The sequence below is a fragment of the Notothenia rossii genome (assembly GCF_949606895.1).
Source record: "Notothenia rossii genome assembly, chromosome: 8".
In the NCBI taxonomy this organism is placed as follows: Eukaryota; Metazoa; Chordata; class Actinopteri; order Perciformes; family Nototheniidae; genus Notothenia; species Notothenia rossii.
The window spans coordinates 18,290,436-18,305,723 of NC_136906.1; the positions used below are offsets into that span (position 1 = coordinate 18,290,436).

Consider the following 15,288-nt stretch of genomic DNA (forward strand, 5'->3'; position numbering starts at 1 on the left):
AAAAACCTATTACATATACTGTTTGCAATCTTTGTGGTGAGTTCATGTCACAATTTAAACATCATTGATTAATCCAAATCATTGGACTGAAACCAGTAACAACGAGCTGCATTATGGATGATGTGTGCTCAATTTATTTACTAAAGATGAAGTCTTTTTTTCTCTCCTGATGATACAGCCAGTACTGGCACTTTGCATATTTATAACCTATTTGGTTTGATTTATGCTAAGTAGGAAGTGTGGTTCCTGAAGTGAGATGGGCCACTTGAAGCTGATACCCATACCCATACCCATACCCATACCCATACCCATCCCACTTCCTGGTTAGCTTCTGAGGGAGCCTGATTGGAGCAGCAGGCAGTCCAGTTCTCCAATCACAGAGATTCAATTCTGGCGGACAGGTTATAAAAACTTGGCCATCTTTTTAGCCATTGGTGTTACTATTTCAATTGTGAAGCATGGCACCCGGTTCCTATTAGTGTTCAGCCCGATACATCTCAACCCATGTAGGGTTTGTGTTCAACTGGTTTTATGTTTGTTCCCTTTCCGCATGAACACATTTTAGCTTGAGCAAATAATGGAGTGAAAGTCTGAAATAAAAGGGGTCAATTATAATCAGTGGTATATATAATAAGTGGTTAGTAATAAAGTCATCTCAGTTAAGTTTTAGATGTGTAACACTTCTTTGAACACTGCTCTAATTGACCAAGTTCAGCTAAAGTTTATCTACATGTGTCGAGCATAACACGTTATTGACAGAAATGATGCCTGTGTGGTCATTTCCACAAAAGACAGAGATAAGGCACTTAAGAGGTCGAAGGAGTGAGAGCCCCCGCCCCACCCCATCATGTAAATCATCGCTCGAGGCTGGACTAATATCTGGTACATCGGTGTTGCCTGAGGGCCCTGCTGTTGGAGCTGAAGCCCCGCCCACTGGTGAGACAACATCTTAGAGAGAGAAACTCACCACACAACTAACATTAACAAGAACAGCACACACATGCTTCATCACACACATACTCTGAACTTTTAGCACATATAGGAGAGACATCCTGACTAATGCTGGCTGCGGACGGTGGAGCGGCTCTCTGCAGGCTGAACACTGAGACGACACTGTTGCTACAACCAGAGCAGGTAATTTGAGCTTATTTAAATTCTCCATTAATTAAAAAGGAAGCTGCATTGAGTTACATTCGAAGCAGTTGGCCAAAGCCTTTTTAGTTCTGTGTTATAGGACATGTCTATTTAAAAAAAGTACTATTGACTAGTATGTAGTTTGTAATATTAAGGGAAGCTATAAGCTACGTATGCACCTGTTATCTATTGATTTCAATGAGCTCTAACTTGAACTGTAATGACTGATGAAGAGGAAATGCTTAAAGTACCTGGTCTCTGCAGACCTCTCAATAAGTTAAATATACTTTGGAAGATGAATTAGTTGGATTAACTACTTTTTAAAATTAAAAACAGACTCAGTGAAAAAAGAAAATCATCATCTGAGCTCAAAACAACCAATAAAATATGTTTATGAAAGAATAATAAAAGGTTCCTGGCTTAATATTTTCAAAGTGAGAATCATACGCTGTTAAAAATGGATTTTCAAATGAATTGAGTTCTTAAGAAAGGAGTGGCTTTGCATGCTACAACAGTTGGACAGAAACTTGAGTGACAACTTCTTGCGACAGCGCATGACAAGCAGGTTCCTCGACGCGGCACCCAGCAACACTTAACTCACAGCTTTAGGTGATGTTTCATTGAAGGCGAGCCTGCAGTGTTTCAGATCCAGTTTACTTCACTGTTATTTCCTTGAAAAGGCTTGCTACAACTGTTAAAGAACAGCTCATTCTCATGCATCTACAGCGCTAGTGAGCTCATGAAAGGATGATTTGGGAATCGAGTGCATCCCGCAGGTGTAGTCATGGGAAGCAGGTGGCTTGTGGTTCCCACGCCGACAGCAAAGAGTATATTTGGGTTGATAGAGGAAATCAAGTCTTGGCATGCCCTTGAGGTCTGCGTTAGTAAGCACCAGGTCTGCCCAACACCTGCCTGCCTGGTGCTTTAGCAGCTCTAACAATACAGGACGAATCAGTGATATCAAAACAAATAGTGAGGTGAACAGGCAGGTACTGTAGAGGTGTCAGTAAGCCGCCGTCAATGAACCAAAACCATACTGCAAAAAAGGTCGGTACACTTTTGCCCACAGTGGACGAGTTTTCATATTTAATTATTAATCTTTGGGGTCCAGTCCACTGTGAAGTAATAGTTGTAGAAATACATTAGCCTGAGGGTGCAGCGTTTTGTGCAGATAGAGATTTGTGTTGGCGCAAGCAGTTAAGGAAACAGAGAGAAAAACGTTCCAAAGAGATAAACTCCCCACCTGAACCAGTCAAACGACTCCTACAGCCGGATGGCAGTCAGCTCAGTGAGAATCTGCTACAAAAGCTGCAATGATTCATGAGATTCTTTTCAGACTCCCTAGCAGCTTATGTGACTAGAGGAGCCTTTAAAAACCTGAACTTCTACTAATTTCTTCACTGTAATGCGTTTATCTTTCCTATCAGATAACAGCCGTTAGAATAAAGATGGAGACTGCTCACGAACGGAAGCCAAAAAGGCCCCACTACATTCCCCGACCGCTAGGCAAGCCTTACAAGTACCAGTGTTTCCAGTGTCCCTTCACCTGCAACGAAAAGTCCCATCTCTTCAACCACATGAAATACAACTTGTGTAAAAACTCCATCTCCCTGATGTCGCAGAAAAATGGACAGACAGCCCGACAGGTCAAGGCTGTAGTAAAGGGAGTCCCGGCCAAATCTAAGGACTGCCCAAGCCCCGGGACAGCAGCTGAGAACAATAGTCCTGAGAAACAGGAGCATGAGAAAAAGGCTGAGAACACAGACACAGAAGAAGTAGAGGTCGGGTGTGACAGTGCGGTCAATAAGGAAAACCAGGGTGGGACAATATCAAATACAGAAACAGACGGAGGGAACAAGGAGAGCGCTGAGGGCATGTCTCTGCCACGCCCTTCTGCCTTCTCCCCCGTCACACCCAAAAGTGACGGAGCAGAAGCCTTCGAGTCGTCTGTGCCACAGTCAGAGGACTCACAAGCTGCTGCTCCCACTTTCAGCCACCCAGGCTTCCCATGGGGTACGCTTTCACCCTCCATTCCCCTAAAACCATTCCCCCCTCCCATGGTTCCTGAATACTCTCCTTATCTCCTTCATGACCGGCCCCTGTATCCTCCATACTACCTCCCAGCTAACCACCCTGCGAGTGAGCCACATTCTTCTTCTTTCCGGCCAGAGTTGATCAATCCCCAAAGGCCTGTGGTTCCACAACCTATTGCCCCACATTACACTTCTCTCTTTCCCTCGTACCTAAACAGATACTGCCTCCCTATTCACCCGGGCCCCCCTCTGCATTATACTCTGTACAGACCCCATGAGCTCCCCATGCAGATAAGGGAATCAAGATATCGTCCTTTGGATCTGTATGGCCCACCCTCAGGACCTAAGGATTATGATTTATACATGCATTCACAGCACACTACCAACATCCTCAACACATCTACAGAAGAGGGGAGCAGCCACGGGCAAAGGGGAGACAAGGAAACAAGGCTGAGTCCTAAAGAGGGCTGTTCAGCCTTGGGGTCCCCCGACAGGCCTTGTCACGCACACAACATCCAGAGAGACGCAGAGGCCCCACATTACACCAACAAGGGAGACTCACAGACAACAACCCGACTAGGACCAACAGCTACAGCCGTGCAACCCTTCAACTGTGACCAACGGCACGAAGAGTCTGCAGAAAGATTACTGCCGTTGAAACACCTTCATGTGGATGGAGGGTATGTACACCTCTGTCTTTCTTTGTGTGATTGGGCAACAGTTTATTGTTCTTTAAATGTGGTAATGTATGGTAGTCAGTCCTTCCATTCTTTATTTTCTCTGGTCTCTTTCAGATTAGCTGAGAGCAGCAGATATTCCTCTACACCGCACCAAGATGACGAGGACAACAGAGAAGACCTGGCCCCCCTCAACCTCTCAACGAGGAACCAGGACAAAGAGCCTACAGACCACAGATTGAGGTGGTCAGACAATCAGACACTAAAGGGGGAAGAGTTACCTCTGAACCTCAGCCTACGAGCTTCTTATAGCAGTCCTGTTCCCATCTCTGCCCCGAGCACTTCTGAAGATCTCCAGCAGAGGCCAGACACTGATCTGGACGAAGAACCATGTGACCAGAGGCAGACTGCAGCACTGGCACTGTGTCAACTAGCCATTGCTAGCTCTGTTGCCTCCTCATCCAAATTCAGCACTACAGAAAGGCCCTCAGAGGACTCAGACAGCTCTTGCTCGCCAAAGAAAAGCAAACACATGACTGAGGCTAAAACAACAAGCAAGAAAAGAGCAAACAGCAGCCAGGCTGAGAGCAAGTGCCATAAAGCCACCAAGAGGGCAAAAGCATCAGGGCGGGCTCTCAGGAGGAGGCCTCGCTGCTGCTGAACTCTGACTCTTATCATACAAGCATCAACTGACAAAGATCAAATTATTGAACATGTATAAAATGTATATTGCAATGCCACAAGTTCAACATTAAAATTAAATGTAAAGATTATTTGCATATATTGTATATATAAAACTACACTTTTATAAGGGCTGTTTATATTTAAACCTGGACATTCTTTGCAATGTTGATAATTTGACAATGAAATGTGGGGATGTACTGTAAAGGTCAATATGTTGAATAAATAAAGAAGTCATATTTTATGGTGTCGTTATTAAATGAAAACAGACTGCAAGAAAATCCTTCTTTTGAATAAAGTGCTTAATCGAATAACAAGAGTAAAAACATTTCTTTATCAAAACAATATATTTAACTTGGTAGTTTCATCAACATAACTATGTGGTGGACTGAGCTCTGATGCGAGTGAGTGTTTTTTCTAGTAAGCTTACCCAAACTTGAATCACTACTATGCACCCACCACTGAAATCTTTCGCCTAAAAGTATAAAACTAATAATAATTTAATGTAGCCTACTTTCTATCTGAAATTCGGCAGCAATATTGTAAATTCATTTTAAGTTTCAAACAGAATACAAATATATTTTATAGTAATCATTCAGATGTTGATAAAGATTCTGAATGTCGATGTTATACTACTCTGAAGCTTCCAACTTTTCCGTGCAGCACTACCAGCGCACAACAGTCCTGTAAGAGTATCTTAGGATAACAGTGTCAGTGTTAGATGTTGTCACATACCATCAGTAAGCCTGGAAGGCAGCAGCAGGCCTCTCCTGCCGAGCTCTGCCAGTGCCAGGCAGCCTCCATGCCAAGCATTGTCCGTTTCCTGGAAACTGGAAACACACAACACAACATTACAAACTCAAAGTATAAACTTTATTAGTTCAAGGAGCATGAAAATGGGTCCCTATGTGACAGGTACTGTACTTTGAGAAAAAATAAATAAACATATAAAGAAATGATGGATGGCATCGTGTGACTGATGGAGAGCCAATGTGCCCCCAGCAGGAGCCTACCTGAAGCAGTCCAGCACTGATCCAACCACCTCATCTGCCAGCTCCTTGGGAAGCCTCCCAGTCACCCTCCCAATTCTGAAGGAGTGAATGAAAAGGATAATTATTGCAATGCTGAAACTCTTTGGCACAGAGATGTTTTTTAATACAAATAAAAACTAAAACTAAAAGCAAGGACAACTTTTCATTCAAAGATGGAACAGATTGTTACCCCTTTGCTGCCGACCAGCGCACAATTGTTTCCTTATCTTTCAGTCCCACCAGCAGATACTCTGTAAAGAGAAATATGATTCAGATTGGATTTCCTGTGCAGAGGCAGTGCAATAAAACACTTTGGAGCCTGAAACTGACCAATAACCGTCTCCACTTCCTCAGGAATATCATAGTCTTCCTCCAGTTCTTCTATCTCCACTTCAGGAGTGGCAGCAGTGGCAGATTGGGAGGCGGACAGGTTTGCTGCGAGGGAGCGGTTGCCTCTCTGGTACCTGAAGAAAACATGGATATAAACCTTCTTTAAAAAGGTACTTAACTTGGTGCTACAAAAGACCCATAACTGGATTGTTTAGTTATTAACAATATTATTTCAATTGCTGTTATGCATGCTTAAGGTTTAACAAGATATTCTGTACACATACATATTGGAATTCTGTATCGATGTGTTGGACAGATAAAGATTGTGAAGTTTTCATAATGTTGGATATAATTAGCTGTTCTTCTGACTGACCTCCAAGCAGCCAGACGTGGCTTCAGGAAGGTGAGGCCGAGCCTCTGGGTGAGTTTGACGCCCTGCTTCCGCAGCTTGGCCTGGTTGCTCTCTGAAAGATGTTTCTTCTCCAGACACTGCATTATTATAGGAGCTGAAACCAATAAAGACATCAAGTGTCAACACTTTTATAAGAAATACATTGATTAATATACTAAGGAATACATTATATATATATGTACATGTTTGCTTCTGCGTAGCAATGCAGTGGGAGTCACCGACTCATGAAGGAGACACGGGAAAAGAAGGAGCTTTGATGTCAAACACTGATGGTTTATTTAGGAGCTTCGGCCGGAGAATTCACAAAACAAGTCCAAGAGCCAGAGGTTCTGACTCCACGGTAGAGTTGCCACGTCAATTCTGAAGATCTCTACCCCAGACCCATGTATTTAGCTAGTTCAGAGAGAATAATCAACATGCTGCATAACAAGATAGAATCATAACACCTCTATCAGCTGACGCCAACAGGCAGGAGCAGGGAGACAGAACACTGAGAGCACAGCAGCCAAGGTTACAGGTGCGTGTGCTCAGTCAGGACAGTTTGAACTGATAAACTGGGTCAAATTTATGGACCTTGGAAAATATTTCCCCAACAGTACATACATTTGATATTTTTAAAAAGGTATCCCGCTCGCCAACCCTCCCGATCTTCGCGGAAGACTCCCGATTTCATAGCCCTCTCCCGGTTTCCTCCCGGGGTCATATTTCTCCCGCATTTCTCCCGATTTCTGACAAAATCAGATTTACTCACGACTGTTTCCACTCTGACTTTAATACAGCTACACCATTGTTTGGTTTCCATGGTAGCGCGTCTCTTAAGTAGCACGCGCAACTGAAAGTCTGAGAGGGTGAGGCAGATAGTCACAGAAAACTGAACAAGAATCGACAACTCTACCCTCTGCTCACTCCTTTCCTGTGAAATACAGGTCCAGCTCAAACATATGCTCCATCAAGACAGTGCACTTACAACTACAATAAGCGATCCACTAGCACCCGACCCCCCCGCGGTGGTTTTGAAATGCTCCCGATTTCTGAGGTCTCAAGGTTGGCAAGTATGATCCCGCTAGAGGCAAAAACAGATGAATGTGACTCATGTCATTATGCTGACAACTCTGAATTATTCATATTAACAGTGTTTTTTATCACAGGTAGGACAGAAGAATTTGTAAAGACATCAAATTGCTTGAAGTTGCATTTTGTAAAAGATTTGCAAATCATTTTGACATTATGATTTTTGAGAGGATTTGTACCAAACAAAGACTGTTTTCTTAAGACACACAGTTCCCTTTAACAAGTATTGTGACTTCTGCGATGACATAAGTTGTAGGAGGCTATGTTGTGATTTTGACAACATTTTGAATGTTACCACCTATTTCCAGGTAACTTAACAACCCAACTGCTTTTGACCAGGTTCGCATGTCAGCTATAACTGAACAGTCTCTACCTAAGAGTTAGAAATATGCATTGGAAAGCTTATATATTATGTATGGAAATGCTCTGTTTTCATACTAAAATGAAATTATCCTGCATTCAAATATCACCCCTTTGGCAAAGGACATTTAGATAATGATCTGTAACAACAAATAGTGATATTACCACAAGCAAAACTGACCAAAAGCAGGGGTAGACATTAAGGGTAAAATGCCACTGGCTCTCCGGGCCGGTGGAATTATATTATCACTGGCCCCACCATTGTAACCACTGGCCCGGAGCATTCGTCCAAAAAAAATCGACTAATAATGAAGAAAATTAACACATTTGTTGCAATAGTAATTTATGCTAACTACATTACTACTTGTACTACAACATTTTAATACTCAGTTCTTCCTCACTTTCCTCAATTGATCATATTTGGGTTATTAAAATAATTATATTGTGGTCATTGTTAAAACATTTCTGCTATTATTATGAGTATTATTATTTGTATAATGCGCTTTCTGCCGTCATTAGGAGTTAGAAATCTAATGGCTATGTAGCAGATTAGATTAGAACCTTCATTCTCCTAAACTGCTGGGACATTTCCCTATAGCCAATACCTTTTATATTTTCTACTCTTCACTTACTTGTCAGCATAGGTCGGCATTGATGTAAAGAGCTGACAGAAGACCTTGTTTATATTGGCATCATATTGAGAGGTGCAGTGACGCGTCATAAAACCAGGAAGTAAGCTGCTGGTTCCCTCGACAAAAAAGCAATGGGATTTCTCCACAGGGTTTTGGAAAATAGCTGGAAATAAAGTCTGTGGAAAACAAACCTGTTTGATAAATGCAGGTTTTGTTCTGCCGGATAATCTCCACATGTCTACCCTACTTTTATAATTTTCGAATCATAAATCTAATCGATAGATTATAAAAGGGTTTTAGGACGCGTCACTGCACCACTAGAAGCCAACTCCATCGATCAAGCTGGCTGAAACTTTCTCTCCCTCTTCTTCTCATGCTCCCTGTGACTCTCCTTGAACTCCTCGGGTGACTTTCTTTTATTTGAAGATTGTTTTTTGCCCGGCGCTTGGCCGGTTACCGCTGGTATTAAAAACATTTTGGCGAATGGTTAGGTAGCGCGATAGTCTGTAGTGAAAGAGCGCGCTCCCGCTCACGGGAGCCTGCTCGCGCTGCGCCCCGCAGCAAACAGCGGTTTGCTTTTCACCCAACAATGACAAGCGACTCACGAAACGCTATGTTGTAGCGTTGATAAACGAAACAATTTAACTAAATTGATAGTCAAAATACCAATACCACAGGAAACATTTTTTTTTAAACAATATTTTTAGTGGCCCAAGCGGGCAAGTGGAAAGTACGTTATGCTGGCCCGGGGTGTTTAAATAGTGCTTCCGGGCCAGCCGGCCAATTATAATGTCGAGCCCTGAAAAGCTACAAATGCAACAATGCTTCAATAACTCAGTTCAGAATTCATTACTTGCTGAATGTATTAACAGGGGAAAGAAAACCTACCATACTGCAGGAGGTCATCTCTTTTTCCATGTTTGAAAAGCTTCCCCTAGGTGGACATTAAAAAGATGACCAAATCAATTCCAGATATACTGAAGGGGAACCATGATTGGACTAACACTTGCAGCATCACGCAATGATTGTTGCACTGACAAAAACAAACATTATTATTATTATCTCAAAAACCAATGCGTGCAAGTTTTTTATTTTTTTAGAATGTCTTGATTCTTTGCAGCACTTTACGCTGAATCTACAAACACAAACAAACAAGCAAGGGTCCCGAAGCTTGTTGACTGAACACACCAGCCAGTTTTAAACGCCCTAAGCACCACATAGGCAGGGAGCAGGTTCACATCACAGAGTAACTACAAACACACTCTTTCTAAAACATGTCATGCAAGTTTATTTGCCAAGATTATGAATGTAATGTTCTTGCTTGAGGGCTCCATAACTTTACCTAAGTTGACAGGAAGTGATTGATAAAGAGTTATAGTGAGAACAGGTGTATCTAAGAGTCTTCCAGTGGAAAAGGGGTTCATTCAAAGTTTTCCGTTCAAAGTCCCCTCAATGTTGTTGTCATTTGATAAAGAACCGTTTAGCTTAAAGCAGCGGATACAACTGACGCAGGTGACTTGAAAAAGCAGATCACACACACGCAGCAGGTGCATTAACACACCTGCCAAAACCACATGAGGCATTGTGTGAGGCATACCAGTCATGTCAGCTCTTGTAAACTATCACCTGCAGGCTTTAATACAGCGGTGAACACAGATTACACTGGCTTTTTATACACACACAGGCAGTCATGAATACATGCAGGTTTGAGTGGGATAGGGGAGTGTGTGTTTACCAGAGACTGCAGGGCACCATCCAGCATACCAACGTCTAACGGTGACAGGTCATTCGTTTGGGTTATGGTAGTCAGGCTATAGTCCAAAAAGTCTCCAAGGCGCTTCATTTTGACATCAGGGCGTGTGATGAACCTGTACAGTCACGTACATAAGACAAAAAAAAGGTCTCTTGTGGGTAAACAAATGCAGACACCAGTGAAGACGAGGAAAGAACAACAATGCCCTCTATCGACTGGAAAACTAATTACAGTTAATGACCTAATAACTCTATATTGTACCTTGTCTTTTTTTAATAATAACACCAGTTTTTGGTCATGGTTGACACAGGCTTTCCTAATAGGCACACAGTAGACATTGTGTATGTTCACCATGTATGCAACAAGATGTTTTTATTTAAAAAACAACAGGAATGTTGATGTGTTTTTTTTTTTAAAAGCTTTTGGTTTATGTACACTTCATGGCAATTGTAAACATGAAGTAAAAGAAAAAACATGGAGGTGGATGGCTACATCCATTTATCTGAGTTGAAGACTCTCATCACACAGCAAGTCTAAGAAAACCTGCTCAGTTTCTTTGTTGTCCAAGACTAAATGATATGTAATAAGTGTAAGAGCTGCCAGCAGGAGAGGGTTAGTCAGTTACTTACAGCCGTCTGGATTCACAGACACAATGACTGAGACATTAGTGACACTGATGCAGTTCTCTTGCAGTCCGAAGTCTATCCTGTGACACTTATTTGCTATTTGTACATGATTATGAATTTACAAGGACTTTGTCGTGAAATACACCCAAAGTTCTGTGTGATCAGTTTCTCTCTCCACACTTGATAACACTGGTTTGTTGTCATTTGTTTCGCTGACAGGGCCTTAAAGAGACAACTATATTCAGGCAGATAGTATTAGAATAATTAAGGCTTTTTTGAACATTGCAGCATGTAGACATATTCTATTATAAACCCAACATTCAAAATGACCTAAACAGTGGCATAACATATCATTTTTAACTAAATATTGGCCTGCGCAGTATACTAGCTTTTGTATGTAGTAAGGACTGCTGAAAGCATTCACCTGTTTAATACATTGACCATCTTCGCCCCGTGGAAAAATTACATCATATGTATTTGGCCACGTACGTATATTGAAGTTTTTTTTTTTTTTTTTAAATCCAACAGTTTTCATGACAAACTGCAGATTTTTTTACAAAAAAATAGTTGTAAAATAGAAGGTGGTCTAAAATCATATCAAAGAGGTGTGTCCCACTCTTGTGTAGTAATAATAACACAATGCTGCATTGAGGAGTCATTGGGCCGCATGATATGGAAGCTATTGAAAATAAATGTGACTTTTAAACAACAACAAAAAACTGCTGAATTGAAAGACTTGAACTTTTCTTTTGTAAGGAGCATTATTATTCAATTTGTTCAAAGGTAATACAAATTTGAATAAAACCACAAAATCTAAATACAAGGTTATCGTTAATAGGAGGGGGTTGAGCACTTACTTTGATACTAGTACACACGCTGCATCTCTGGAGCTGTCAGAGACCAGGAGATAGGACTGGAAAAGAATACGGTATGAAAACATGACTGCACAAGATGATAACATTCTTAACACTAGATCCGCCACATCACAATCGCAACAGCGTCATCACTCACAGAGATGTAGAGCTTCTTGAAAGATTGACTTTGTTTATTTTCATCATTTTGTATTAAATACTAGCTTTTAGCTCATAAGGAAAAACCCTAAAGAGCCAGCTTACTAGCTGTTACCAAATGATTGTCTTTTAAGATTTGTCTTATTAGAAAGTGCTTCATCAAGGGATATTAATGGGGTCCCAAATGATAGAGTATCATAACCTCGTCACCTCTCACAACATGTTGTTGAGCCAGGTGGCCAACCTATTTTCTTAACTTCAGCTTACTCTCTCTCTCTCTCTCTCTCTCCCTATTCTCATTCTCCTCACCACCAACAGCGTCCAGCTGTAGATGGCCCTGCACCTGCAGCAAACATGTCTGTCATTTTTACACAATCGGCAGCATCTGCCTGAAGGGCCGTCTTTTTCTTCGCCCGCAGTTTCTCTGCGCCTCCTTTACGCTTTGACTTCTTGATTTCTCACTCAAACCTTTTGTCGATGCACAATTTAATGATGACGCACGGAGCCCAAAGGGGAGGTGACAGATTATGTGATTTGGCCAGGTCAGCATAAATTAACAAAAAATATGAAAACAATTGGCAGGTCTACCTGAACGGGCGTCTTTAAGTTGTGTCTGCCCACCGGGAAAGTGCCCGGTATGACAGATTGCCAGTCCAGCACACTAGCTAGTTGTTGATGTTATAATAATATAATGTATGATATGATACCTTTGTGCCGTAATGGCATGTGTGAATGTGTTGCACGCATCGCCAGCAGATGGTGCCTTTGGTTAAGTTTGCAATTTGGGGTGAGCCCCAACGAGGGTGACTGAGTCAAACGTAGAGCTCCGCCCACATTGAGGTACGCCCTGATATTGCACACTGATACAGATCTATATCTCTTAGAAAAAACTGCTAAACAACACCAAAATCATTTGCTATACTTTACTTGCCTTTGCAATAGCTAGAATACGGTCCATGGTGGACTCTTTGGCCTTGCCGCCGTCTGAATCCAGGTGACCATCCAGACGACAAAGGTCAAAGGGTATGAGGCAGGTCATGGAAAGCCACAACAACAACATGTAGCGAGTTTCCCAAGTCTGGAAAAAGTATGGAAAACACACTAATGTTAAATAGTTGATAAAGCCAACAACAAAAAGATTATACATTCAACCAAATAGGAGGTCAATGCAGAGAGGTGTGGTTGTAAAATTCCCCAAGAGAAATAATATCAGTGTTACCCCAGTGTCTTTGGGATCCTGCCTGGACAGCAGGTCCAGTACTGGATGGACATCTGCCACTTCATGGGGCAAAAGCTGCATGAAGATTTTATAGCCTCTGACCTGCCAAGAAAACAATACATTACGCAATTGCCATGAATGTCATATATATAAAACCATGTCTGATAGCAGATTTTGCAAACAAATGACACAATTCAGCCTTTTAATTCAAACAATAAACACAATTCTGTTTATATTATTCTCTTTAGTGCAGTCTGGTGGGTTTTCATTGACATAGTAGTGAAGACACCGCCAATGTGAACACTTTGTTAGACTGACCTTACAGATGATGTAGAGAAACTTGAAACTCAAATGAACTAATGAAGGCGGGGACGTATCACTCCTCACAAACTCCAGCATCATGTTAACCATCCATTCTGAAACCAAGTTTGAAATGTGTTATCATAAACCTATTCTTCTATATAGATTGTGTGTGTGCTGTCATCACAGTGCACGTTACCCAAGTGAGGGTCCAGGAGATGAGGCTGCTCTTGGTATCTGTCCATTGTCACTGTAGGAGGAAACAGTGTGATGAATTGCAAACAAGCCACGGTTAAAATGACATGCTGTGCTTCATGTTGTCTGTGGATGCCTGTCTCACCTAAGAACTTCTCTGTGGCGCGCTCGCTTGTCACCCTGTCCCCGTGGACCTCAGGCAGGCTGGCAATGAGAGCTTTGGTCTCGCTGCTCTCACTGAAGCCCTCCAACACGCACAGTTTTACAAAAGACTCTCCTTCTTCAACACCGGGACACCCACTGTCTGTCTCCGATGAGGCCATCCTGTCAGAGTTCTCACGTTGATGCAGAGGCTAAAGTTAGCGTTATAACGGTTCTAACCTATGGTTCTTAGCTAGCTACTATTAGCATTCAACACAAGCAAACGTAACAAAAACAAACACAATTGCTTGAGAAACGATGTAATGTATTGAACTCAAATAGCTACGACACGGACTTGGATAGCCAGTAATGGTGTGAAAAAAGACTACACAAAAAATGAATTTAATAGCTTTAAACTAAACCCAGTCATTAGTCTTCAGCTCTTCTGTTGTGATGTACGCAGTCAAACCATGGGAGTCAAACTCGCGCCCCGCCCCAGAAATGCTTCTTCTTTGGTTTATTTCCGGCAGAGTAGACACACGTTGGTGTATTGCTGCCTCTCATCGGTGTAGAAACGTCATTGTTCTTGCCCTTTGTGGTCTTCTTGAGGAAGTGTATTACTTTTCCTCTGATACAGCCGGTCGCCAAGCCGTGTTATAAGGGGGAAACGTTTTAACCCTTTGGAGTCCTGGGCTAATTTGGCCGTTTTCGCATACTTCTGATTTGTCTTACTAAACCCCATTAAGACATTTTTGGCATGTCAATGTTTGATATCTTTTTTTTTAAGGACAACCTTACCTATATAACCTGATAGTTATTTATTTCATTTTGAGACACTATGTGAACATTTTGGACCCAAAATCCCAAAATAACGTAAAAACAGATTTTGAAAATGATATTATTTTTCATATAGGTAACACAAACGTACACAACGAAACCATTTGAAAGCTGGAAATATATACATGGGATGTCACTATGATACTGTGAAAGTTTGATTGAGGTAGCATGAACCTATATACACATTTTATGAACAAATAACAGGTGTATCCATAGGCTTTTTTTCCTCATTTCTCAAGTTCTGTCAACAGTGACACAGTAGGCACAACAAAACATTTAAAAGCTTAAATAATATAAATGGGATTTCATTCTGATAAGGCAAAAGTGTTATTATATATATATATATATATATATATATATATATATATATATATATATATATATATATATATATATATATATATATATATATATATATATATATATACTTGTGTACAAAAATCGTTTTTTTCTGTCTTTATTTGTGCCACGCTTCAAAGTAGTTTATGTCAACTACGACACAGTGGGCAACATCACAGGCTCCTCATCCTCCTCCATGTCAAAAAACAAGCTTATAGCTTGACTCACGTTCAGAGTTCTCTTCATCATAGTTGAATCTTCAAAAACTCTAAATCTATCTAACTATATTTAAATTCTCAATGTTTGTCTGTCACTTTACTTCAATCGCAGTCTCCCGCCGTCTCTCTTCGTCTCCCGCCGCCTGTCTTCGTATATCTTCGTCTCTCTCCATTTCCCGCCGTCTCTCTTCGGTTCCCGCCGTCCCTCTTCGTCTCTTTTCGTATCTCACCCCCTCCCTGGTAAATACATCCTGTTGAGCAGAATCTACAGTTTCCAGTATTTTCCGTT

General features: G+C 41.5%; 2 protein-coding genes across 4 annotated transcripts in view; one reads left to right on the top strand and one right to left on the bottom strand.

Moving 5' to 3' along the window:
* tbcd (tubulin folding cofactor D) overlaps positions 1 to 15,214 on the bottom strand; it is a 30,293-nt gene extending 15,079 nt beyond the window's left edge. Inside the window, exons 1-14 of one of the 3 annotated variants that reach the window (XM_079644848.1) lie at positions 15,101 to 15,214; positions 13,610 to 13,788; positions 13,469 to 13,519; positions 13,288 to 13,385; positions 12,970 to 13,071; positions 12,682 to 12,828; positions 11,598 to 11,653; positions 10,097 to 10,229; positions 9,250 to 9,295; positions 6,260 to 6,392; positions 5,887 to 6,020; positions 5,747 to 5,807; positions 5,539 to 5,613; positions 5,261 to 5,355 (exon numbers count right to left, since the gene is read on the bottom strand). In XM_079644848.1, the coding sequence (XP_079500974.1) occupies positions 5,261 to 5,355; positions 5,539 to 5,613; positions 5,747 to 5,807; positions 5,887 to 6,020; positions 6,260 to 6,392; positions 9,250 to 9,295; positions 10,097 to 10,229; positions 11,598 to 11,653; positions 12,682 to 12,828; positions 12,970 to 13,071; positions 13,288 to 13,385; positions 13,469 to 13,519; positions 13,610 to 13,787 (1,309 nt within the window). In that variant the 5' untranslated portion in view covers position 13,788; positions 15,101 to 15,214. Of the gene's footprint in view, positions 1 to 5,260; positions 5,356 to 5,538; positions 5,614 to 5,746; positions 5,808 to 5,886; positions 6,021 to 6,259; positions 6,393 to 9,249; positions 9,296 to 10,096; positions 10,230 to 11,597; positions 11,654 to 12,681; positions 12,829 to 12,969; positions 13,072 to 13,287; positions 13,386 to 13,468; positions 13,520 to 13,609; positions 13,789 to 14,074; positions 14,514 to 15,009 lie in introns of those variants that run through there. The other 2 variants (XM_079644846.1, XM_079644847.1) reach the window with 2 other exon arrangements.
* On the top strand, positions 989 to 4,769 carry znf750 (zinc finger protein 750). Its single transcript, XM_079644858.1, has 3 exons — positions 989 to 1,134; positions 2,562 to 3,847; positions 3,962 to 4,769. The coding sequence occupies exons 1-3, from the start codon at positions 1,060 to 1,062 to the stop codon at positions 4,503 to 4,505; spliced, it is 1,905 nt and encodes a 634-aa protein (XP_079500984.1). The 5' UTR covers positions 989 to 1,059; the 3' UTR covers positions 4,506 to 4,769.
* Positions 15,215 to 15,288: the final 74 nt, after the last annotated feature.